Source organism: Procambarus clarkii, chromosome 66 (assembly GCF_040958095.1).
Source record: "Procambarus clarkii isolate CNS0578487 chromosome 66, FALCON_Pclarkii_2.0, whole genome shotgun sequence".
Classification (NCBI taxonomy): Eukaryota; Metazoa; Arthropoda; class Malacostraca; order Decapoda; family Cambaridae; genus Procambarus; species Procambarus clarkii.
Genome location: NC_091215.1, coordinates 16,744,351 through 16,770,945, shown reverse-complemented (window position 1 = coordinate 16,770,945; position 26,595 = coordinate 16,744,351). Strand labels below are relative to the sequence as shown.

General features: G+C 47.8%; 1 protein-coding gene across 1 annotated transcript in view; it reads right to left on the bottom strand.

Moving 5' to 3' along the window:
- The window catches only part of LOC123769137 (protein unc-13 homolog 4B), a 441,599-nt gene that overhangs the window by 37,110 nt on the left and 377,894 nt on the right, over positions 1-26,595 (bottom strand). The window contains exon 17 of the mRNA XM_069309818.1: positions 16,763-16,950. Coding sequence (XP_069165919.1) covers positions 16,763-16,950 — 188 coding nt within the window. The remainder of the gene's footprint in view (positions 1-16,762; positions 16,951-26,595) is intronic.

The following is a 26,595-nucleotide window of genomic DNA, read 5'->3' as shown; positions in this document are numbered from 1 at the left end:
GGAACCCGGAAGACACATTCAATGGTCCCCCGAGCCCAGACAGGGGTTTCCAGGGCCCGTAGGGTAACAACTACGGGAAGCCCGGGCAAGGTGTTGCTAACCGGTTAAGAAACCCAAACATAACAAGAGGGTAGATTATAGCACTGAAAACCCCTGAGACGTGTACAAGCACGGGGGCCTAGCAGAGGGCCGCCAAACACTACCAGTGGAACTATAACCACCTTAGGCAGACCCCCACCAGGCAAGAAAAATTAAAAACAAAAGAAAAACCCCGCAAAATTACACCGTCTCCAGAGGCAACAGAAACCGGCCGCCGCTTAGGTGGCAGGCTGCGCAACACCTTGACGCCCTAACCAGCACAATACCAATCCCTACCCAGGGCCAAACAAGGGCCCCAAGCCCCAGCTGGCCCCAAGTGCGAGGCAAATGCCGAGCAGCAAGAACCTCAACGGGAATGGTTCCCGAACGCCCCAGGGAAGATAACCCTGTTACGCAAGGGCAGTACTCACAGGGCGCTTAGGGAAGTCAGCCACTAAGCACATGCAGCCCCGGCACTGATGAAGTACTCCTGGCCACCGCACACCACAACACACGGCAGTGAACGCCACACAAGGCAAACACCGCCTAGGAAACTGAGGCCAGAGAAGTGTCAATCCCGGTTGACATTAGCGAACGAACTGAAGCTTGGCAGCCGGCGCGGTAGGTCCGGGGCTCCCCCCTCCCCCTCCCGGGGTGGGGAGGGCTGCGCGGACGATCGGCGCGGCAGTAAAGTGTGATGTTTGCTTGTTTGCTTGTTTCCTTGGGATTGTAGGGAGTTTTCTACCACTCTGTTCGGTTTTTGTTGTAGTTTCTTACCATGTGGGGTTTGTTTTGTTACGCCTACCTTTCTGGGTGCCTAACCCCGGTCGATGGCAGATAAGGAAAACCCCCAACCATATGGGGTTTTCCAGGACCATTGCTCCCTGAAACCTCTCTGAAGGGGCCAGGTTCTGGCGCTGGTCCCTGGTAGGTCTGAACTCCTTAGCTAATGTCCCGGTCTAACATAACATACATTAGCCCGATAAGCTCCAGGGAGCCGTAGGGGCTCCCCACAGAAATTATACCAAGTGCCCATTACCAAATAGGGAAGGCAAGAAAAACAGCAAACCTGAAGCCCCACCACCAACTGTCAGTCCCAGAAAACTGGAAAGGAACATGCGAAGAAGTGACCTGGAGGACCAGGACCACCATCCAGACACCTGGCCCCAACAGAAGCCGGACAGGAGACAACAGTCCTCCGAGGAGGGCATAGGAGCCAGGGCGCAGACTGAAGAAGTCCAGAAGAACTGCAGATGGGAAAAGCTCATAACTGCAAAGAGCAGACGGGAACCCCAGAAGGATGGGGCAGAACGACCACGTCCAACGCACCCACTAAGATGACATGACGAAGCACAGGGAAAAAAGCCCACCCCGCCAGTGCTGAACCCCCCCAAAGGGGGAGAAGCCATCGACCGACGCCACCAGAGGCCGGAAGCCAACCCAAAGCGCCCACCAACACCGGGACCATGCAAGAGGCAACAGAGCAAGCTGCTCCCCCAGCGCCCCGGCAACAGAGAAGGGAACAGAACCCCTTCTGAAAGAAAAAGTACACACACATATACACACACACACAAGATATGTGGCACATGTAATTACCTAAGTGTAGTTACAGGATGAGAGCTACGCTCGTGGTGTCCCGTCTCCCCAGCACTCTTTGTCATATAATGCTTTGAAACCACTGACGGTTTTGGCCTCCACCACCTTCAAAAAAGTACTGACCTAATTGTACTTGCAGGGGTTGAACTCTGGCTCTTTGGTCCCGCCTCTCAACTGTCAATCAACTGATGTACAGGTTCCTGTACATGTACATGTGTACATGTACATGTGTACATGTGCGTATATACATGTGCACACACACACACAGTGGACACATGTACATGAGTACACGTAAGTCGGGAGAAGAGACTACGGGAATTAAACCTCACCGCTAGAAGACAGAAGAGTGAGGGGGGACCTGATCACCACATTCAAGATTCCCAAGGGAATTGGCAGGGTTGATAAAGACAGGCTATGTAACACAAGGGGCACACGCACTAGGGGACACAGGTGGAAACTGAGTGCCCAAAAGAGCCACAGAGATATCAAAAAGAACTTTTTTAGTATCAGAGTGGTTGACAAATGGAATGCACTAGGAAGTAATGTGGTGGAGGCTGACACCATACACAGTTTCAAGTGTAGACAGGACAGAGCCCAATAGGCTCAGGAACCTGTACACCTGTACACAAATCACGACTGTTGATACTGGGGGACTTCAACTTTAGAGCAATAGACTGGGAGGCCTATGAAGCAAGAACGGAGGACTTTTGGACATGCAGATTTGTGAACCTCATTCTGGAGACATTCTTGTATCAACACATAAAGCAAGCCACAAGAATGAGGGAAGGAGATGTACCGTCAGTACTGGATCTAGTATTCACCAGGAAAGAAGAAGAGATTTTTGACATCCAGTACCTTCCTCCCTTGGGAAAGAGTGATCACGTCCTGTTAGACATTAAATATGCTTTAAGATATCATCTAGAAGAAAATGGGGACATTGAAACAGTTGATAAACTCGATTTAAGGAGAGGCAACTATGGGGAACTTCGAAATTTTTTTAATGAGTGTAATTGGACAGAATTGTTGCTAGGCAGGGAAGTAAATGAAATGTATGCCAAATTTTTAAAACTATACGAGGAAGGCACACAAACATTCATACCAAAACAGAGATGCAGGGCCAGAAAACAGGATTGGTTCGACAGAAATTGTGAGAGGGCAAGAGACCAAAAGACACAAAAATGGAATCAGTATAGGAAGAGGCCAAACCCCCAAACATACCAGCGATACAAAGATGCGAGAAACAACTATACAGCAGTAAGGAGAGAGGCAGAAAGAAATTTTGAAAAATGGATAGCAGATAAATGTAAAACAGAACCGGGCCTATTCTTCAAATTCATAAACAACAAATTGCAGGTAAAGGATAATATCCAGAGGTTGAAAATGGGAAACAGATTCACGGAAAATGAAAAGGAAATGTGTGAAACATTAAATGAAAAGTTCCAAAGTGTGTTTGTACAAAATGAAATCTTCAGAGAACCAGACACAATAAGAATTCCAGAGAACAACATAGAGCGGATAGAGATGTCTAGAGATGAAGTGGAAAATATGCTAAAGGAGCTCGGGAAGAACAAAGCAGCTGGCCCAGATGGCGTTTCACCATGGGTTCTGAGAGAATGTGCATCTGAGCTCAGCATTCCACTTCACCTGATCTTTCAGGCATCCCTGTGTACAGGAATCGTAGCAGACGTGTGGAAACAGGCTAACATAGTTCCAATCTACAAAAGTGGCAGCAGGGAAGACCCCCTCAATTATAGACCTGTATCATTGACAAGTGTAATAGTGAAAGTATTGGAAAAGCTAATCAAAACTAAATGGGTAGAACACCTGGAGAGAAATGATATAATATCAGACAGACAGTATGGTTTTCGATCTGGAAGATCCTGTGTATCGAATTTACTCAGTTTCTATGATCGAGCCACAGAGATATTACAGGAAAGAGATGGTTGGGTTGACTGCATCTATCTGGACCTAAAAAAGGCTTTCGACAGAGTTCCACATAAGAGGTTGTTCTGGAAACTGGAAAATATTGGAGGGGTGACAGGTAAGCTTCTATCATGGATGAAAAATTTTCTGACTGATAGAAAAATGAGGGCAGTAATCAGAGGCAATGTATCGGAATGGAGAAATGTCACAAGTGGAGTACCACAGGGTTCAGTTCTTGCACCAGTGATGTTTATTGTGTACATAAATGATCTACCAGTTGGTATACAGAATTATATGAACATGTTTGCTGATGATGCTAAGATAATAGGAAGGATAAGAAATTTAGATGATTGTCATGCCCTTCAAGAAGACCTGGACAAAATAAGTATATGGAGCACCACCTGGCAAATGGAATTTAATGTTAATAAATGTCATGTTATGGAATGTGGAATAGGAGAACATAGACCCCATACAACCTATATATTATGTGAGAAATCTTTAAAGAATTCTGATAAAGAAAGAGATCTAGGGGTGGTTCTAGATAGAAAACTATCACCTGAGGACCACATAAAGAATATTGTGCAAGGAGCCTATGCGATGCTTTCTAACTTCAGAATTGCATTTAAATACATGGATGGCGATATACTAAAGAAATTGTTCATGACTTTTGTTAGGCCAAAGCTAGAATATGCAGCTGTTGTGTGGTGCCCATATCTTAAGAAGCACATCAACAAACTGGAAAAGGTGCAAAGACATGCTACGAAGTGGCTCCCAGAACTGAAGGGCAAGAGCTACGAGGAGAGGTTGGAAGCATTAAACATGCCAAAACTAGAAGACAGAAGAAAAAGAGGTGATATGATCACTACATACAAAATAGTAACAGGAATTGATAAAATCGACAGGGAAGATTTCCTGAGACCTGGAACTTCAAGAACAAGAGGTCATAGATTTAAACTAGCTAAACACAGATGCCGAAGAAATATAAGAAAATTCACCTTCGCAAACAGAGTGGTAGACGGTTGGAACAAGTTAAGTGAGAAGGTGGTGGAGGCCAAGACCGTCAGTAGTTTCAAAGCGTTATATGACAAAGAGTGCTGGGAAGACGGGACACCACGAGCGTAGCTCTCATCCTGTAACTACACTTAGGTAATTACACTTGGGTAATTACCTGTTGACGGTTGAGAGGCGGCACCAAAGAGCCAGAGCTCAACCCCCGCAAGCACAACTAGGCGAGTACATTCATTGTAAAAGAAAAATATACAAGTCGCCGACTAGTGGGCAGAGAGCACCACACCGGCCAAGCAAAGAAGGCACAAAACTGCATCAAAAGGCCCACCTCGACAGCAAAACTTCAAAGTCCCAGCACGACCACAACATGTGCCAAGACCCAAAAAGATCAGTCTGCAAGCCAGGAAGACCCCGGAACCCCAGAAGGCAGAACCGGGTCACACGAGGAAACAAAGTCCCCTGAACCCACAAAAGGGGGCCCAAGAGGAAGAAACCTCAGGAACGAAACCAAAGAACCCAAAGGAACCCAGAATCGAACCAGGGGGAGCCCAAACCACCACATTTTGCCGGCGGAGAACACCACAGAAAGGCAAAGCACAGCCCCCTGACAGCACCCCCTGGGAAAACGGTCATAACAGACCGAAAACCGAGGGACGAGGTGTGGGAGCAAGCATACCAGCCAGGGACACTGAGCCCAAACCCAAAGGCCCAGACCCAAAACAGACAAAAATGGAAAACCCGGTATAAAATCAACACCCAAACGTTCCCAGAGGAACAGGCAACGGGCAGAAAACACCAGAAAAGCAAAGAAACAACAACAGGACAATAAAAACCCCTGAAAAAAGTTGAAAACTCACCCGAGACGCTCGCTCGCACACTTAGTCGCATGTAAACAAACCGCAACACCGCCCTGGTGGCCTCGCCGGGAAACCGGCAGACGAAAATGGCCGCCAGCAGGGGCTGTGACTGACGCTAAATATACAAAAACACGCCAGCAAAAGGGGGAAGCAAGCAGACTGGATGGGCGAGAAACGCCGCCCAACAGCAGAAAACCCAGGCAGGGGCAAACTGCCCCAGAACTGCTAGCAGGCATCCCCCACAGCCCCGGGAACCAACAACAGAGGCCCCAGGGCAGAGCCGTCCTCTAAGCCCTCCGCCCTTAAAGAACAGCAAGAGTCCATGGGAAAGGCAGCAAGAAAGGGCTGCTGGTAAGACCCAGAAGCCTTGGCAGGAGGAACAGGCTCGAAAACCTCCGTCCCCCAACCCGAATGGGGCATCCCCTGAAAACCGCCCGAGTCTCTGCCCCAACTAAACCCCGCCCCGACCCCGAAACCCACAGACAGACTGGAGCTGGGAACAGGGAGGGAAAGGGGCGAACAGCACCGAACCAAACGGGGCGACCTCGGGGCATCCGAGTGGGAAACCAACCTAGCATGTTGCAGCAATCTAACCTAACTTGCAACACGGATGCCGCCTGTACTCTGAACAGTAATAACATCAGGAGAGTACTAGAGAACAAGCAGAGAATCTCTCGCAAGACTCCGGGTCAAGGTGTCAGTGACCCAACAGGCAGCATGACGGAGGTAAAAATGGCGACTGTCGCCCGGAGACAAGGGCACAGCAACCAACAATCCCGTACAAGACGGGTTGGAACCCGGAAGACACATTCAATGGTCCCCCGAGCCCAGACAGGGGTTTCCAGGGCCCGTAGGGGTAACAACTACGGGAAGCCCGGGCAAGGTGTTGCTAACCGGTTAAGAAACCCAAACATAACAAGAGGGTAGAGGATAGCACTGAAAACCCCTGCGACGTGTACAAACACAGGGGCCTAGCAGAGGGCCGCCAAACACTACCAGTGGAACTATAGCCACACTAGGCAGACCCCCACCAGGCACGAAAATAAAAACAAAAGAAAAACCCCGCAAAAGTACACCGTCTCCAGAGGCAACAGGAACCGGCCGCCCCTTAGGTGGCAGGCTGTGCAACACCTTGACGCCCTAACCAGCACAATACCAATCCCTACCCAGGGCCAAACAAGGGCCCCAAGCCCCAGCTGGCCCCAAGGGCGAGGCAAATGCCGAGCAGCAAGAACCTCTACGGGAATGGTTTCCGAACGCCCCAGGGAAGATAACCCTGTTACACAAGGGCAGTACTTACAGGGCGCTTAGGGAAGTCAGCCAATAAGCACATGCAGCCCCGGCACTGATGAGGTACTCCTGGCCACCGCACAACACAACAGTGAACGCTACACAAGGCAAACACCGCCTAGGAAACCGAGGCCAGAGAAGCGTCTATCCCGGTTGACATTAGCGAACGAACTGAAGCTTAGCAGCCGGCGGGTAGGTCCAGGGCTCCCCCCTCCCCCTCTCGGGGCAGGGAGGGCTGTGCGGATGATCGGCGTGGCAGTAAAGTGTGATGTTTGCTTGTTTGCTTGTTTCCTTGTGATTGTAGGGAGTTTCTACCTCTCTGTTCGTTTTTTTGTTTTAGTTTTTTACCATGTGGGGTTTGTTTTGTTATGCCTACCTTTCTGGGTGCCTAACCCCTGTCGATGGCAGATAAGGAAAACCCCAACCACAAAGGGGTTTTCCAGGGCCATTGCTCCCTGAAACCTCTCTGAAGGGGCCAGGTTCTGGCGCTGGTCCCTGGTAGGTCTGAACTCCTTAGCTAATGTCCCGGTCTAATATAACATACATTCACCCGATAAGCTCCAGGGAGCCGTAGGGGCTCCCCACAGAAAACACGAAAAACCACCGACCGGAGGGAGGGAGGGTTGCCGGGGAGCCTCCGGGACTCACCCAGAAAATGGCGTTTCATTACATTCAACACTGGTTTTCTGGGGGGAGCCCCTACGGCTCCCTGGAGCTACTTCACCAAAGACAACAAAAGAAAAAGGCGGCTTACCCGGGAGCCGGTCGGTGCTCCACTCCTTAACTCGAAGTCGAGACAACGGGCCAAAGACGGCAGCAAGAGCAGCAAATTTATGTACATCATGGGCACGGGGTTAGACCACAGGCTGGCTGGATTTAATTACCCTGCGGACAACCTGAGAGACCTGAACCCGCGAACAGGGAAGAAGGGAAGCCATGGCGTGCAGATGACGACGGAGGGCTGCAACCAGACACAACACATGATGAACCCCCGGCCTGACAAACCAAGCATCAACAACCCAAGGACCCCTCCGGAAGGCAGCAGTCTCATTCTTAGCCAGAAAAGAAGAAGACAGCTGTAGATGGACATACCTATGACCACGACCAAAAGAGCAAAAGCCTCTGCACCGGAGAAGAGCATGAAGCTCTGCCACACGATCACCAGAAGCTAATGCCAACAGAAAAAAAGAGACGAACCAAAGGAGCCACAACAAACCGAGGAGAAGAAAGATAGGAGAGCCGTCCAAAGACTAGGACGGCTCAGGCGGCACATGAGTATGCCGGAGGTGAAACAACGCATGAGACAGGTTGCGCAACGGTGCAGAAGTAACATTGATACCGAAAGCAAGCTGCAGCAGCTCCGCCAGCGGCGCACAATGAAAAAATGAAATGGATGAAAAATTTTCTGATAGAAAAATGAGGGCTGTGATCTGAGGCAATGTATCGGACTGGAGAAATGTCACAAGTGGAGTACCACAGGGTTCAGCTCTTGCACCAGTGATGTTTATTGTCTACATAAATGATCTACCAGTTGGTATACAGAATTATATGAACATGTTTGCTGATGATGCTAAGATAATAGGAAGGATAAGAACTTAGAAGATTGTCATGCCCTTCAAGAAGACCTGGACAAAATAAGTACATGGAGTGCCACTTGGCAAATGGAATTTAATCAAATCAAAAATCAAATGTTTATTTAGGTAAGGTACATACATACAAGAGATTTTACAAAGAGTGATGGATTTATAGATAGGGCTAGTACATACAATGCCTAAAGCCACTATTACACAAAGCGTTTCAGGCATGAAAAACTTAAATGACTAAAGCTTAATACTAATTGAGCATAAAGAGTAAAATGAAAACATGGAATGAAAACATAGATGAAAAAGCAGCACAAATACAATTCTGTCGACAAACAGCGCTCTTTAAAAAAAACAGACATTGGTTGACAATAGAGGGGTAAGGTAGGTTACAGGGAATTTATTAGGTATAGCTTCGTTTTTATCTTAAACTGGTTGAGAGAGGTACAGTCTTTAACATGGTTGGGAAGGTCATTCCACAATCTGGGTCCCTTGATTTGTAGAGCATTTCTAGTTTGATTAAGTCGTACTCTAGGAATATCAAAACTGTATTTATTTCTGGTGTGGTGCTCAGGGGTTCTGTTACAGCCTTCTATGAAGCTTTTGAGGTCAGGATTGGCATTACAGTTTAGCGTTTTACATATGTATAATACACATGAGAGAATGTGCAGTGACTTAATGTCTAACATATTCAGAGATTTGAGTAGGGGTACCAAGTGATGTCTGGGGCCAGAGTTGGATATTGTCCTAATAGCAGCTTTGTGTTGAGTAATTAGAGGACGTAAATGATTTTGGGTAGTAGAGCCCCAAGCACAAATACCATAGTTGAGATATGGATAGATAAGGGAGTAATAGAGAGTCACCAGGGCAGGGCAGGGTACATAATATCTGATCTTAGAAAGAATGCCAACAGTTTTTGAAACTTTTTTTTATATATTTAGAATGTGTCCCTGGAAATTCAGCTTGTGGTCAATGAGAATGCCAAGAAATTTGCCATCTAATTTGTTACAAATTTGGGTTATGTTAATGTTAATAAATGCCATGTTATGGAATGTGGAATAGGAGAACATAGACCCCACACAACCTATATATTATGTGAGAAATCTTTAAAGAATTCTGATAAAGAAAGAGATCTAGGGGTGGTTCTAGATAGAAAACTATGACCTGAGGACCACAAAAAGAATATTGTGCGAGGAGCCTACGCCATGTTTTCTAACTTCAGAATTGCTTTTAAATACATGGATGGCGATATACTAAAGAAATTGTTCGCGACTTTTGTTAGGCCAAAGCTAGAATATGCAGCAATTGTGTGGTGCTCATATCTTAAGAAGCACATCAACAAACTGGAAAAGGTGCAAAGACATGATACTAAGTGGCTCCCAGAACTGAAGGGCAAGAGCTACGAGGAGAGGTTAGAGGCATCAAATATGCCAAAACTAGAAGACAGAAGAAAAAGAGGTGATATGATACATACAAAATAGTAACAGGAATTGATAAAATCGATAGGGAAGATTTCCTGAGACCTGGAACTTTAAGAACAAGATGTCATAGATATAAACTAGCTAAACATAGATGCCGAAGAAATATAAGAAAATTCACTTTCGCAAACAGAGTGGTAGACGGTTGGAAAAAGTTAGGGGAGAAGGTGGTGGAGGCCAAGACTGTCAGTAGTTTCAAAGCATTATATGACAAAGAAGTGCTGGGAAGACGGGACACCACGAGCGTAGCTCTCATCCTGTAACTACCTTACCTTGAGGTTACCTTGAGGTGCTTCCGGGGCTTAGCATCCCCGCGGCCCGGTCGTCGACCAGGCCTCCTGGTTGCCGGACTGATCAACCAGGCTGTTGGATGCGGCTGCTCGCAGCCTGACGTATAAGTCACAGCTTGGTTGATCAGGTATCCTTTGGAGGTGCTTATCCAGTTCTCTCTTGAACACTGTGAGAGGTCGGCCAGTTATGCCCCTTATGTGTAGTGGAAGCGTGTTGAACAGTCTCGGACCTCTGATGTTGATAGAGTTCTCTCTCAGAGTACCAGTTGCACCTCTGTTTTTCAACGGGGGTATTCTGCATATCCTGCCATGTCTTCTGGTCTCATGTGATGTTATTTCTGTGTGCAGGTTTGGGATCAGCCCCTCTAATATTTTCCACATGTAAATTATTATGTACCCCTGCGCTCAAGGGAGTACAGTTTTAGGCTCTTTAGTCGGTCCCAATAGTTTAGATGTTTTACTGAGTGGATTCTAGCAGTAAAGAACTAAGTAAAAAACTACACTTAGGTAATTACACACTTAGGTAATTACAATATGAGGCGACAGCATTAGGCATAAGATGACGGTCCTGGAACAACCAAGAGAGAAAGGACAACAACCACCCGAACCGAGAGCGAAGAGCAACAAAGAAGGGACAAAAAGAACCTGAAGGACCACCAGGAAACCTCATACTGCCACTGAGAGGAAGCCCGCAGGTGGGAAACCAGAAGGAAGCCACCTGATCACCATAGAGATGGTGATAAATACGAGTCAAAATACCAAACGCGAGGACTCGCGGAGAAGAGTGAAGCAGTCTCATACCGGACCGAGCCAATCTCCTGAAAGAGGAGGAGCCACAGAAAAACCTCCGGGATTGGACACCGGGCAAGCAGTGTCTGAAACCATGGTTGGGCCGGCTACCACAGGGCCAAGAGGACTACTTGTCCCTGGTAAGTCTCCAAATGAGCCAGGACCTGGAGCAACAGCTGAACTGGGGGAAAAAGGTACAGGAACACCCACCTCGACCAGTCCTGCCAAAAGGCGTCGATCTCAACAGCCACATATACCGGACTACGCCTCGACTACGTCGACGCAAAGAGTCCACCTCCAGGTGCCCGAACGTCTGGCAGAGCCAACTGAAGGAGTCGGCATCGACCGTCCGTTCTGAGGACAGGGGAACGAACCGGGACAGGCCGTCCGCCAGGACGTTGGACACCAGCCCCCGGACATGAACCGCCAGGAGAGCCAAACCCCGAGAACTCAGCAGACGAGTCACCCAAAGCGACTAACCCCAAAGAGCCAAGGACCGCATCAAACCCCCGTAGTTCAGGCAATGAACCACCGGGAAGCAGTCCGAATGGAGCCGGATCATCGATCTGTGGGCGATCCGAACCCTCCGAAGCGCAAAGCACACCGCCGCTCGAGCGCACCCACTCCAAGATGACCCGACAGAGTGCAGGAGAGGAAGTCTACCCTGTCAGCCCTGAACCCCCCAAAGGAGGAGGAGCCACCCAACACCACTGCAGGCCGAGAGAAGCGAATCGAAAAGCCCACAAATCGTGAGACCAGGCATGAGCGAACAGAGCAAGTCTCCCCCCTCCCCAACGCCCCATTAATGGGGCGAACTGCGAAAGGGCCGCTGCCCCTTACGAGAACTCGACCTGCGCGCAGAGCAAACGCCGCGCAGCGACCAGGCACAGGCGAGACCGCACACGGCACCATCACCAAATCTGACACCTGTGGCCGACCCTGACGAACGGAACCGCGAGCCCTGGCACGACCCCGCCGGGAAGGAACCCCCCCGGTTCCCCTGGAGCACCAACAATTCAGACATAGGGTGGCAAGTGGAAGAAGCCGCCTGAATATAACGCTCAACTGCAGAGGCCTCAAAAGGAGAAGACAATCTAAGAACCAGGGCCCAAGTGTATTACAAGGAGGAAGTGAGGACCGCCTGTCGACACATGAAACGTGTAGCGAAAAACCACAGCAACGCCTCTTGCAGGATCGGCGCAAACAGCTTCAAAAGAGCAGACAACACACGAGCAGCCGAGACTAAGGCGTCAGACCCAGGAATGGACCCCAAGCACCTCTACATTCTCCGCAAGCCACTCCAAAGTCAGCTCCAGGAGGGAAAAGAAACACAGGACCGAAGCCAAAAAGTCATGAGTGTGTAAGTCCTCAGCCACAAACGCAGTCGACAGGGAGGAACCTGCACATGAAGCTGAACTGTACCAACATCCCCCAAAAGAGCAGGAGCGAAAAGGCACTCATTAAAATGCTCAAAATCACCCCCAGGTAAACCTGGACCACTGTCACCACCTCGTGCCACTCAAACACGCGGGTCCGACAGAACGAGTCCCAAGCATCCAACAAAAACAAAGGGCAGTCTGCAAGCTAGGACGACCCCGTAACCTCATAACGCACTCAGTAAGGACACGATGATCCAAACCTGAACGAAGAAGGATCCATTATGGAGGCGTACTCCGGGTCACGCAGGAGGTAAGCTGCAATGGCCGACCACACCTCAGGCGGCGAGATGCGGGAAGCCGAAAACCTCTGGAAAGATGGAACCTAAGAATCCACAGGGACACGGAACCGAACCGAAGCAGAACCCAAGTCCAAATCATACGCAGAGGGGGGAAAAGAAAACCCCACTCCTTGCAACAGTAAGCCCCGCTCAGAAGGACGGAAAATCCAGGTGGGGTCCAAAAGAGCCCAAGGCCCCAAGTCAGCTCCTCCTCAGCCCCGGGAACCTCCACTCCAGGGCCCCGGGAACCTCCACTCCAGGGCCCCGGGAACCTCCACTCCAGGGCCCCGGGAACCTCCACTCCAGGGTCCCGGGAACCTCCACTTCAGGGCCCCGGGGCCGAGTCGTCCTCCAATGCCCCGGCCTCACAAGAAAAAGCCGGGGCAGCCGAAAGAGCCGGAAGGGCCCAAGTGTATTCCAAGGAGGAAGCGAGGACCGCCTGTCGACACATGAAACATGTAGCGAAAAACCACAGCAACGCCTCTTGCAGGATCGGCGCAAACAGCTTCACTGGTCCACTGGTCAGACTCCGGAGCATTGGCAGGAGAAACAGACTCGAATGCCTCCACAGCCACCCCAGACGGGGCAACCCCCGAAACTGCCTGAGTCTCAGAAACCTCTAAACCCTGCCCTGACCCCGAAGCCCTCAGACACTTAGGGGCCAGAAGCAGGAGGAAGGGGAGACGAACTGAAGGAACCACCGAAGGGGAAGAACGAGGAGGCGCGGACGGAACCAAGGCTGAAGTGACCAACATCCTCAAGTCCGAGTCCCTATAGGCAAAGCGGGGCAGCTTTGGGGTGTCCAGGGAAGCGACAACCCGAGTTTGTTGCAATAACCTAAACCTACCCTGCAACGCAAGTGCTGCCTGCACCAGAAGCAATTCATCGTCAGTCTGGGTAAATTGAGTCACGAACAAGCAACTCAGCTCGCAGGACGCAGGGTCGAATGTGTCACCGACCCAACAGGCAGCATGACGGAGGCAAAAACAATGAATGTCGGAGTGACAAGGGAACAGAGATGACAAGATGAAGGGAACAATGAATGACAAGGGAACAGAGCAACCCTCAAACTCGCACAAAGCGAGAGGGGACGCAAGGGTCTCCTCCATTAAACCCGAGAGCCCCCACGGTTTTCCAGGACCTTCTAGACTGAGTCTGCTAAGGGTTATCCCAGGCAGGGCACTGCTAACCGGTGCCCCAAACTACCAAGCAAACTGTTAAAAGCTGAACCCACGGGACATGTCCACTCACGAGGGCGAAGTAGGGGGTGCCACCACAAAAGACGACCCTAATATAAGGATGATGGGAGAAAACAAGGCAGGCCCCCCACCAGGCAAAAACAAAAAGAAAAGAAAAACCACGCAAGTGGACAACGTTCCCAGAGGGAACAGAGCTGGCCACAGTTATAGGTGAAAACTAGCTACGCAGTACTCCGTGCTCCATCAGTGTAATAACTATCACTTACCCCAAGGCAAACAAGGGAGGAAAATCCCCAAACACTCGGGGGCGGCCCAACGCCAAGCAGCAAAAGGCCAATAGAGGTAGACCCAAGGCGACTTGTGGAAGAGAACCCCAAGCCCCAAGGGCAGTACTTACAGGGTACTCAGGGAAGGAGACCCTAAGCACATGGAGCCCGAGTACCTGAGAATATTATGTCTAGGTCACATGACCACCTGTAAGAGCAGCACTGAAAAACAATTAACAGCACTGAGAGAAGACTGGAGCTGGAGCCACACAACCACGCACGATCCCATCAGCCGATGGAACTGGGGCGGGGATCGCCGGCGTGAAGGTCTGGGGCTTCCCCTTCCCCCTCCCAGGGAGGGGGGAGCTGCGCAGACATGCGGCGCGGCTCGTGTAACATCTTGCTTGTTTGCTCGTTTTTCTTTTGGGGAGTTCTGTCCACTAGTTTGATGATTTTTGTTGTTAACCAGAATAAGGGTTTGTTTTTTGGCGCTTATCTTTCTGGGGTGCCTGTACCGGTCGATGGCAGAAATAGAATGATCCAAATCACAGGTGCATTTCTATGGACAATTGCTCCCCGTGCCTCTGTGATGGAATAGAATGATCCAAATCACAGGTGCATTTCTATGGACAATTCCTCCCCGTGCCTCTGTGATGGGGCCAGGTTCTGACTCATGGTCCCCGGTAGGCCTAGAACTCCACCCAAATCGACTGATGCAAAAAAGTTAGGGTATCCATATCAGCCATGGATAAAAGCCCCTATGGCTTCCTCTGGGAAGCCATAGGGGCTACCCCCAGAAAAGAATTTTTCCAGAGAATTTATTTCCTGCACACTGGGGGGTAGCTCCAGGGAGCTGTAGAGGCTACCCCCAGAAAAGAATTTTTTTCCAGAGAATTTATTTCCTGCACACTGGGGGGGGGGGGTGCCATGTTTGGAAGCTGTGCAATTGAGGGGTTAAAGAAGTTACTATGTTCCCCATTGCAACTATTTTCTTGGATTTTTCTAGATTTCTCTTGAAATCATGTTAATCAATTTTTGCAATGTCCCCATTCTCATCTAGATTATATCACAAAGCATATTTAATTTCCAACAGGACATGATCACTCTTTCCCAAGGAAGGAAGGTACTAGATGTCAAATATCTCTTCTTCTTTCTTGGTGAATATTGACAGAACATCCCCTTGTGTCATTCCTGTGGCCTGCTTGATGTATTGATACGTGAATTTCTCCAGAATGAGGTTTACAAATCTGTCTGTTCAAATGTCCTCCGTTCTTGCTTTGTAAGCCTCCCAGTCTATTGCTTTGAAGTTGAAGTTCCCAGAACCAACAATCATGATTTATCTTTGAACAAATCATATATATATATATTTGAACCCTCATCAGGGCCTTTGTGGATTTGTTCATTTGATATATCACAGTATTGTGTTTTCTCTGTGTAATAATTTATCTTTATCTGCTGTTACTATAATCTCATGACTATTATGAGACCATCTTGTTTGTCATCTAATTCCTCTTTTGTCCCATGTGTTGCTTGCTGGTGGGCTGTAGGCATTTACAATTATCAGTTTATCATCCTGATTCCAAACCTGCAAATGAGAGATTGAGAGAGTGAGGGAGGGATGGACAGAGGTAGTGAAGGAGGGATGGAGAGGCAGTGAGGAAGGGATGGAGAGAAGCAGTGAGGGAGAGAGGCAGTGATGGAGGGAGGGAGGGGAGAGAGGGAGCAAGAAAGGCAGTGAGGGAGGGGAGAGGCAGTGAGGGAGAGAGGCAGTAAAGGAGGGAGGGGAGAGGCAGTGAGGGAGAGAGAGGCAGTAAAGGAGAGAGGCAGTGAGTGAGGGAGGGAGGGGGAGAGGAAACAAGTGAGGGAGGGGGAGAGGCAGTGAAGGAGGGAGGTAGTGAGGAAGAGGGCTTAGGGGCAGTGAGAAGGGGGTTAGGGCAGTGAGGGAGGCAGTGAGGGAGGGAGGCAGTGAGGGAGGCAAGTACTGTAGTGAGGAAGGGAGAGAGACGTTGGAGGAGAAAGGGCGATTTCACTAAGGAAATTTTTAATTTAAATCTGTCATATGAAGGGAATTTAACATTTTATCCTGTAATATGATAGGAAATATTTCCACCAGTTTGTGAACTCTGTCCCAACATCCTAAACAAATCTGCACATCCTCTGTTTCGGTGAACGAGAGTTTGTCGAATTGGGTGAGTAAATCCCGCCTGGAAAGTGTGCGTACCAACCAGATTTGCAGAATTGAGGTTACCCTGTATAGCGGCATAATATATGGGCCACTTGTAGCATAGATCAATGGCTACAAAATGTTTGTTATGAACTACCCTAGCACTTTCATATAGGATGAAGCTGGAGCTGTTTGTGGGGCATATTTTCAATTTGGTTAGTTGACTTTGCTTCTCCAAAATTTATTTGTTGAGAGATCCTCTTCCAAATGTGAGTCAAGAGAAAAAGGAATTATCATTGAAGGGGTGATATCACTGACAGTGATAGAGCAAAATCTACTACTAGCAGATCATCTAATGTGTAACAAATGTTTTCTGGCTCTTTCTCCTCACCAATGTTCATACAGAAATAAATTTTTACATGCTGTCTAGTTAAGAAAGTTGTACACTAAAGGTAGATATAAACATATAGATAAACTTGTTATAAACCTTAAGGCCATTATAAAAATAAGTTTTCTGTAAAACTCACCATCCACATTCCTTGGAATATTCATGTTGAGGACTTTAGGTTTTATATTGTTGGGCGTAGGCATATCTATTTCATCAAGAGGAATAACTGTTTCACATATCACTTTATCACTGTGGAAACGCTGATGAGTCTTCATGACAAACAGAAGATGGCCAGATTTCACCCTTTGATCAGCATGACTAATGAGACTGTTGAAATGATTTAGGCAACATTAGAAAATGAAAATTAATTTCAATGACAATAATACCATGCAAATGATAATATTTACTTCATGAAAGTCCATGTTTATTCTGGAATATTTATATGAAAGTGGGCAAGTTTTCTTGCAGTGACTACTATAATAGAAATGTATTCCTAAATACAACTATATTGAAAAATTTACTTAGCTATCCTTACCATAATAATTTACTATCACTAAATTCCTGAAATGATGGTGTCCAGATCTATGAGACAAACAAAACTCATAAAATAATTTAACCCTTTAACTGCGCAACGTGCCTGCAGGCCCAGGCTTCGGGTGCGCAACGCACCTCCGGGTGTTTTTATTTTTCACGTTCCATTCAAAACTCCCGCGGCTACATGGGGTTCACATCAGCTTCCTCAGGGCTCTTGTAAACAGACGCCATCTTTAAAAAAAATCATGGTCCACATTGCTGGGTGTCAGAGCCTCAGTAGTGAGTGAGCAACCAAGGCTGGCTATCGCAGCATGAGCGCACAGCACTGCTGTTCAGCGTGTGACCACAGCATCGCCTAATATTGTCAATATATATATATATATATATAATCTGTTTTATTTAGCCATGATAGTATTATAAAAGAGCCTGAGTGTGATAATGACTGGATACAATGTTCAAATATGAGTGATTCAATGCTGTTCACGATGTTCACAGCTCTAGCCACAGCACCACAGCATTATTTCGTCCATCTAGGAATCTTCAAACGACTTTTTAGGTTCCTTTTCAAAATAAACTTGTGGTCAATTATTCATTTACAGGTATTAGTGACCAGGATTGTGGTTATAATTAGTGTTGTGTGTAGGAAGGAAGAATTTTGGTGAGGGAGGGAGGAAGGGAGAGAATTGAGGTAGCCTCACTGTGGGGCAGTAACTCTTGTTTTGCTCACCATACTAGCTTCGTGGTTCGCTATGGGGAACACACATGTACATGGGTATATACAGTGTGTGTGAATAGTGTAATAACAGCACCAGGAGTATGATGAGAGGAGCTATTTTGGTGAGGGAGGTGACGTCGTAATCGTGGCGTCATCTGCTGTCTGCTGTGTGATTTGTCATGCAGTGTATGGTGGCCACTTGTTATGATCTCAGCCTGCAGGAGAAACGAGTCTCCCTTCTTGAGAGTTATTCAGCAAGCCTGACCTAACTAGAAGGTCTAGCAAATATTGAGGTGATAACGCATATGTAAAATAGTTGCTTGGATATGTATAACAGTTTGAGATTATGGGCAATGAAGGAGAAAACAGATAAATGACTGGCTAGGAGATGTGGACATTTTGCTGGAGGCGTGAGGCTCGCTTCCGGAGGACCTTGACCTCACTTGAGTGCCAGACATCGCAGGGGGAAGCCGCGCTCCGTTGAGCTCCCGTCAGAAGGGAACCCCTAGTGATATATCTCTAAGAGAAGAGAAGTGTGTAGACGTGCCAGCTGTGGAACCGAGCTGGGAACGTTGTGGTCTCAAGTCCTGGTCGACGAGCAGATATTAAATCGCCCAGAAGCATTATTGGGGGGCCGTGGGAGCGCCCTGACCAGACGCCGTCAGAGGGAAAGCGCCCTCGACCAATTAATCTGTGGTAAGCACGATATACGCCAGTTCATAGTGATTGCTTGTAGTTTGGTCGTGTGCCCAGCGACAGTAGCAATGTTTATTTATAGGTTAGACATGTTTTAATAAGGCAGAAAGCCTGAAATAAGAGAGTGGAGAGGGAGGAACACGGAGCGACGTCCGTCCTCTCTGAGCTCTGGCGGACGACTGAGGGAGCCTGGCTCCGGATGGAGGAAGACCCTCCCAGCGAGTGAGGACCGCCGCCAGGCGAGGTGGAGTATGGACCCGCCCAAAACGGGGGAGTCCACTCTCGCTGTATGTAGAGGACAGATAGAGGTTTGAGGCAAGCATATTGTGTGGTTATTTTTGTTTATGTGTTAAAGGGGAACATTTTATTGGAACGTCGATGGGTTGCAGGTTTGTCTTTGGGGAAGAAGTTGCCGAGAACTTCGAAGCCAGCAGATGAAGTAGCTGATGAGACTCCAAGGTAGTGGAGCGGAGGACCTCGAGCTGTGAGGAGAAGCAGCAGTGAAGAGGAGTGTCACGTGCTTCTGTAGAGGTGGTGTAGCAGCCAAGAGAGCTGTGGAAGAACCTAACAGAAGGGTGAAGTACCGTAGTTGCACAAGGAAACTTCATGATAGCAGCCTGGAGGAGCTGCAGAGGATCCTGGTAGTGAAGCCCGGAAGAACCTAAGGATATTAGGGTTGTGAACTTCCAGAGGTGGAAGGGGAAGTTCTGGTGGATTACTAGTAGGGAGTTGATAGTGTTTGGTTGTCATTAGCGTGCAAGACGCAGTGAGAGGTGAGTGACTGTTGGCATTCTTATGTCAAGGAGTGATTTATTCTGAAGCTTAGAGTTGCAGTCGTAGGCTTGATTACCTACAGATGTATGTGCTCGAGGACTGACAGTGATCGATTAATCATTGTTGTGTATCAATGAACATTTATACTGATATATGTTATTGCATTCAAATGCTGATTTTCTATATATACATTATCTTGCTGATAGTGCAACAGTGTGTAGGCTTGACCAACTTGAGGAGGTTAATAGTATCAGGTGGTGAACCAGGAGATAGGATACCACTTGATAAGCTGATAATAGAGTTCTGATGGTATTGGAGTGCAACCTGATTGTGATATTATAGAGTATAGGATTCATTATTATTATATGTGTGTATGTATCGTGTATGTGCTTTGTTCAGTAAATGTGTCACAATTTGCTGGTGTTTGCCCTTGTCCTAGTGAGGCTTCCCAGGAGGTAGTAAAGAAGGAGAGAGAGAGAGAAAGAACCATGAACCACTGCTGTGGACAGGGTAGAAGGTAATACTAGTAAGTCATAGGGGATTGAGGAGATCATATCTCATAAGGAGAGAGTGGGGAGTCACAGCGGCTCGAGTGGGTGTGTGCACGTGACAACGAGGCTAAGTGTTGGAGCCGCATCCCCTAAACGTGTGACGTTGAGCCCCTCTCCAAGAGCCAGAAGCGCCAAGGGTGATCTCCTAGTATAAGCACTCTGCCGAGTTGTGGGTTGGGTTGTCCATAGAGAAGGATCAACGACGACAACACCAACCAACCCACAGTCTATAATAAATTGGGGGCCTGTGTCCGGGAGAGTGAACTGACACACCCACACCCTGTCCAAGAGTGGATTGGTACACCCTTGCTGAAATAGATAAACTGTGTGACCGCAGGTGTATACTCTCTCTCTTGGGAAGACTCACAGGACAAAGATGGATAAGGTGCAAGCGTTTGTGGAGTCAGGCAAGCCTGAGGACTTAGAAGGTTGCACGAGGGATCAATTGAAACAAATAGCAGAAAAATGTGGCATCAGGTTGAAAGCATCTAAAGTAGCTGGGATGAAGGATGAGATCCTGAGGCAGTTGAGAGCCAGAAGTGAAGCGGCAGAGCAAGGAGCCCAAAAAGGAGCTGAAAGTGGAAAGGAGGATGATGGGCAGGATGACGTGAGATCCCAGGGATCGAGTAGGAGCAGCAAGAGTAGCCGCAGTAGCAGGAGTAGCCGAAATAGGAGCTTGGAGAGATTCCAGTTAGAGCTCCAGATGCAGCGTGAGGAGAGACAGTTCCAGCTGGAAAAGATGAAATTAGAACTCCAGATGAAAAATGAAGCCGAGAAAGAAAAAGAGAGAACCAGACTGGAAATAGAAAAAGAAAAAGCCCAGGTCGAAAAAGAAAAAGAGAGAACAAAACAAATGCAGATAGAAGCGAATAGAACCTTGGCTGAGCAAAGGATCGAACATGGGTTGCCAGAGAGCACCACCCAGGTATCACACCCACCAGATGTTAGGGTTAGGGAGAAGGACATTCCCTTGTTTGTTCCCGAAGAGGCAGAGAGCTTTTTCGAGCACTTTGAAAAAGTAGCCAGCATCAAGGAGTGGCCACAGGAGGAATGGGCCCAGCTGGTCCAGTTAAGATTGACCGGTGCAGCCAGGGAGGCATACACCCAATTGTCACTGGAAGAGTGCCAGGATTATGCCACAGTAAAGAGCAGCATATTGCGCTCGTTTCAGTTAACCCCAGAAGCTTATAGGAAGCGCTTCAGAGAGATGATCAAAGTTGGAGCATGTACGTTTGCTGAGACAGCAAGAGATCTGGAAAGACGATTCCAGAAGTGGATTGAGGCTGCTGGAGTTGGATCTTATGCTGACCTGAAGCAACTGATGGTCATGGAGAAGTTCTTGGAGATGATGCATCCCGAAACAAAGTTCAAGATCCAAGAAGCAGGGATAATGGAGGTGAAAGATGCCGCAGATAGGGCAGATATGATTACTGAAGCATACAAGAGCTTGAGGGAGAACAGAGTGAGAAGCGAGGTGAGACGCAGCAATGGCAGACCCAATGGAGTCTGGGGAGGAAGAAATTACGAGAGGCCCAGAAGAGTCTGGGATGAGAAAAATTTTGATAAATGGGCAGATAAAAGTAAGTACCCTAAAACTCAGAAGAGTAGGTCGCGCACTTCGTCTGAAAGTGAGGATGGAGGAGCCAAACGAGAAACTAATCGTTATCCAGGAAATCAAGAGTCCAGTAAAGCTCCACAGAGTACGAGTAGTACGTCTGGCCCGAGGAACTCCAATACGAGTGGGCAGAGTCAGAGCTACTCTGGTACATATAGAAGAGACTTTTCCCAGATGAGATGTTACAATTGTAACGGATTGGGTCACGTGATGCGAGATTGTCGGCAGGGCAAGAGAGTTGTGACCCTGGCCATGTGTGACCCCCGAGGTAAATATACTAATGTGTTCCAAGACAAACCACAGAGAGCGAACTTAGTGAACGAGAGGTATAGGCCGTTCATGAGCAAAGGTTGGATCAGAATAGGAGGCCAACCTGAGGTAGAAGTTGGTATCTTAAGAGATACCGGAGCTAATCAGAGCTTGATTACGAGAAGCCTGATTGGGAATGATCGACGATTAGCTGGCAGTGGTAAGATGAGAGTATATGGGTTATTGTCTGAGAGTGACATGCCCGTATGCACTGTCCAGCTAAGGTCGGAATATGTGTCGGCAGAGGTGATGTTGGGAGTGTGCCCCGACATACCTGTTCCAGGAGTCCAAGTGATCCTGGGGAATGACTTGTGCGGGACAAAGGTGTTGCCAAGAGTCATAGCGGAGACTGTGCCAGAGGAGTGCCCAGAAGGCCACGGCACGGGTGGGACACCTGAGAGTGTGAACCTGACTGACATCCGAGGAGATGCGTCAGGAGACCGCCAAGCCATTGAGTACCCTGTCTCGGTAGTGACGAAGGCAGAAGTGGCCGACGAGGAAGACACTGGAGAAGGTGAGACAGTGTCGATTCAGCCGGTGGAAGATATCGACGTAGATATAGCGTGGCTGTTTGATGAAGGTCCAGCCCAGGCAAATGAAGTCTCGGTGAGGTCAAAAGTGAGGATGGCCCAGCCGAAGAAGAATCATGTGAAGAGAGCGGACCTGAGTAGAGCCCAGACTGCTGAAATTAAGAGTCGGAAGGTGAATGCAACTGTGCTGAGTATGAATGAGGAAAGATGTGGACATACTGAGGACGGAAATAGAGCGTCACGTTGTCCACGAGCACAGAGGCATAGGGATAGTGGAATTAAGTTGTTTGAGATGTCAAGAGTTGACATGTTCCACAGGAAACGTGAAGAAGAGATAGTGAAGAAGAGTAGTAGCCGAGAAAATGAAAGGAGAAGAGACAGTATGTGTGGAGAGATGCTTACGAGCACTCTGGGAGAGGCAAAGCGACATGTATGGTCGAGTGCTGTTGGATGTAGTACAGTGCCCGAAGAAACTTTTAGGGAACGAAGAAGAGTTGAAGGAGAAGAAATGGAGTGGTACAGAGGTGAGAAGTGTGAGAAGAGGATGATGATGCAAGCATGGATGAATAGAAGAAAGCCGAGGACTCGATGGAAGTCAAACAAGACGATGTCTTGGACAAATGAGGAGACGAAAGGGAGGATAGTTGGTGAAGACGAGGGAGTGAAGTATGATGACAGGAGGCGGAAGTATAATGGCAGTAGATGGAAGAGTGAAGACGACAGAGGAGGTACAGACAGTAGATGTCTGACTCTGGACGTGAGGAGAAGAAGACGAGGAAACGGAGGGTGGAGACAGTAAGTAGAGTGGACCAATGGAGTGCAGGCGTCCAAGGAGGACAGCCTAGCCAACAGGTGCCAGAGAAGTCAGATCGTTTATGAGAAGATCATGTTTCTGGCGAGTTGTGAGCCAGATGTTGCAAGGAGCAACGAACTAATTGTAGACTCCTAAGGGAGTACGTAAGCAGATCAACCGTTCGAACCAATTGGTTGAAGAACGAGACAGTGTGGTGGCGGATGTATTATCCCGAGCTTTGCCACTGGAATAACTCTCAAAAGTAAGGGGAGGGGAGTGTTATGATCTCAGCCTGCAGGAGAAACGAGTCTCCCTTCTTGAGAGTTATTCAGCAAGCCTGACCTAACTAGAAGGTCTAGCAAATATTGAGGTGATAACGCATATGTAAAATAGTTGCTTGGATATGTATAACAGTTTGAGATTATGGGCAATGAAGGAGAAAACAGATAAATGACTGGCTAGGAGATGTGGACATTTTGCTGGAGGCGTGAGGCTCGCTTCCGGAGGACCTTGACCTCACTTGAGTGCCAGACATCGCAGGGGGAAGCCGCGCTCCGTTGAGCTCCCGTCAGAAGGGAACCCCTAGTGATATATCTCTAAGAGAAGAGAAGTGTGTAGACGTGCCAGCTGTGGAACCGAGCTGGGAACGTTGTGGTCTCAAGTCCTGGTCGACGAGCAGATATTAAATCGCCCAGAAGCATTATTGGGGGGCCGTGGGAGCGCCCTGACCAGACGCCGTCAGAGGGAAAGCGCCCTCGACCAATTAATCTGTGGTAAGCACGATATACGCCAGTTCATAGTGATTGCTTGTAGTTTGGTCGTGTGCCCAGCGACAGTAGCAATGTTTATTTATAGGTTAGACATGTTTTAATAAGGCAGAAAGCCTGAAATAAGAGAGTGGAGAGGGAGGAACACGGAGCGACGTCCGTCCTCTCTGAGCTCTGGCGGACGACTGAGGGAGCCTGGCTCCGGATGGAGGAAGACCCTCCCAGCGAGTGAGGACCGCCGCCAGGCGAGGTGGAGTATGGACCCGCCCAAAACGGGGGAGTCCACTCTCGCTGTATGTAGAGGACAGATAGAGGTTTGAGGCAAGCATATTGTGTGGTTATTTTTGTTTATGTGTTAAAGGGGAACATTTTATTGGAACGTCGATGGGTTGCAGGTTTGTCTTTGGGGAAGAAGTTGCTGAGAACTTCGAAGCCAGCAGATGAAGTAGCTGATGAGACTCCAAGGTAGTGGAGCGGAGGACCTCGAGCTGTGAGGAGAAGCAGCAGTGAAGAGGAGTGTCACGTGCTTCTGTAGAGGTGGTGTAGCAGCCAAGAGAGCTGTGGAAGAACCTAACAGAAGGGTGAAGTACCGTAGTTGCACAAGGAAACTTCATGATAGCAGCCTGGAGGAGCTGCAGAGGATCCTGGTAGTGAAGCCCGGAAGAACCTAAGGATATTAGGGTTGTGAACTTCCAGAGGTGGAAGGGGAAGTTCTGGTGGATTACTAGTAGGGAGTTGATAGTGTTTGGTTGTCATTAGCGTGCAAGACGCAGTGAGAGGTGAGTGACTGTTGGCATTCTTATGTCAAGGAGTGATTTATTCTGAAGCTTAGAGTTGCAGTCGTAGGCTTGATTACCTACAGATGTATGTGCTCGAGGACTGACAGTGATCGATTAATCATTGTTGTGTATCAATGAACATTTATACTGATATATGTTATTGCATTCAAATGCTGATTTTCTATATATACATTATCTTGCTGATAGTGCAACAGTGTGTAGGCTTGACCAACTTGAGGAGGTTAATAGTATCAGGTGGTGAACCAGGAGATAGGATACCACTTGATAAGCTGATAATAGAGTTCTGATGGTATTGGAGTGCAACCTGATTGTGATATTATAGAGTATAGGATTCATTATTATTATATGTGTGTATGTATCGTGTATGTGCTTTGTTCAGTAAATGTGTCACAATTTGCTGGTGTTTGCCCTTGTCCTAGTGAGGCTTCCCAGGAGGTAGTAAAGAAGGAGAGAGAGAGAGAAAGAACCATGAACCACTGCTGTGGACAGGGTAGAAGGTAATACTAGTAAGTCATAGGGGATTGAGGAGATCATATCTCATAAGGAGAGAGTGGGGAGTCACAGCGGCTCGAGTGGGTGTGTGCACGTGACAACGAGGCTAAGTGTTGGAGCCGCATCCCCTAAACGTGTGACGTTGAGCCCCTCTCCAAGAGCCAGAAGCGCCAAGGGTGATCTCCTAGTATAAGCACTCTGCCGAGTTGTGGGTTGGGTTGTCCATAGAGAAGGATCAACGACGACAACACCAACCAACCCACAGTCTATAATACACTGTACTGTTTGGACACAATACCGGCTTACTTGCATAGTCTGGTAAATAAAACATGTAGATAGGAATATATAACATGTGTAAATAGTGTAATAAATACAATAACAGTATGGTGGGAGGAGCAATGTTGGAGTGCAAGATGTTGGAGTGAGGGAGACTGGCTGGGTGTGGCTGCTCTCACTTGCGGTGTTCTGAGTGTGTTGATGGTGAATGTATATAGTGTGTGACAGTGTATAGTGTGTACATATGTTGTAAATATACATAAATGAACATGAAACATTGGTGTGAATAACTGTATGATATGGAGGAGCAATGTTGGTGAATACAATGTTGGAGGAGTGAGGGAGGGCTGGCTGAGTGTGGCTGCTCACACTCGCGGTGTTCTGAATGTGTTGATGGTGAATGTATATAGTGTGTGACAGTGTATAGTCTGTAAATAGATTGTATATATACATAAATTAGCATGATACATGGTAAATATGTGCAACATATGTGTACACAAGTGTCATGCATGTAACACAGTGTCCTCAGACTGTACGGATGTTTTACTGCCATAATATAGTGTATGTGTTCATTATACATAGGATTAGCACGTAAAAACAAATAAAATGTATTTGGAACTGTGTGCAAAAAATGAACAAAAATATATTCATGGCAACTCACGTGCCCTGCCCTGGGTGCCCCACTGGCCCGGGAGCTTACTACACGGGCGAACGGGGAATGATGACGTCACGCGCCAACTTACGGACCCCATAGCAGCCAAAGTAAGTACAAGTTCGAATTTTTTTTGACATACCCATACTTGGGGAAGGGTTTTTGACACTTTAAAAAAAAACAAAAGAATTTTTTCAAGAGAATTTATTTCCTGCGCACTGGGGGGGGTGTCATATTTATAGGCCACGCAGTTAAAGGGTTAAGCAACTGTTTGACTTTCAATCTATGCAAAGTAATGTTCATTTTTTATTTGTAATGTTATGATATTCTTAAAATTTAAACATAATATATTACTTTAATTATAATATTAAATTTCATATAGAGTACCGAAAGTAAACAAAAAAACCAGCGTTGAATGTAATGAAACGCCATTTTCTGGGTGAGCCCCGGAGGCTCCCTGGAGCTTAT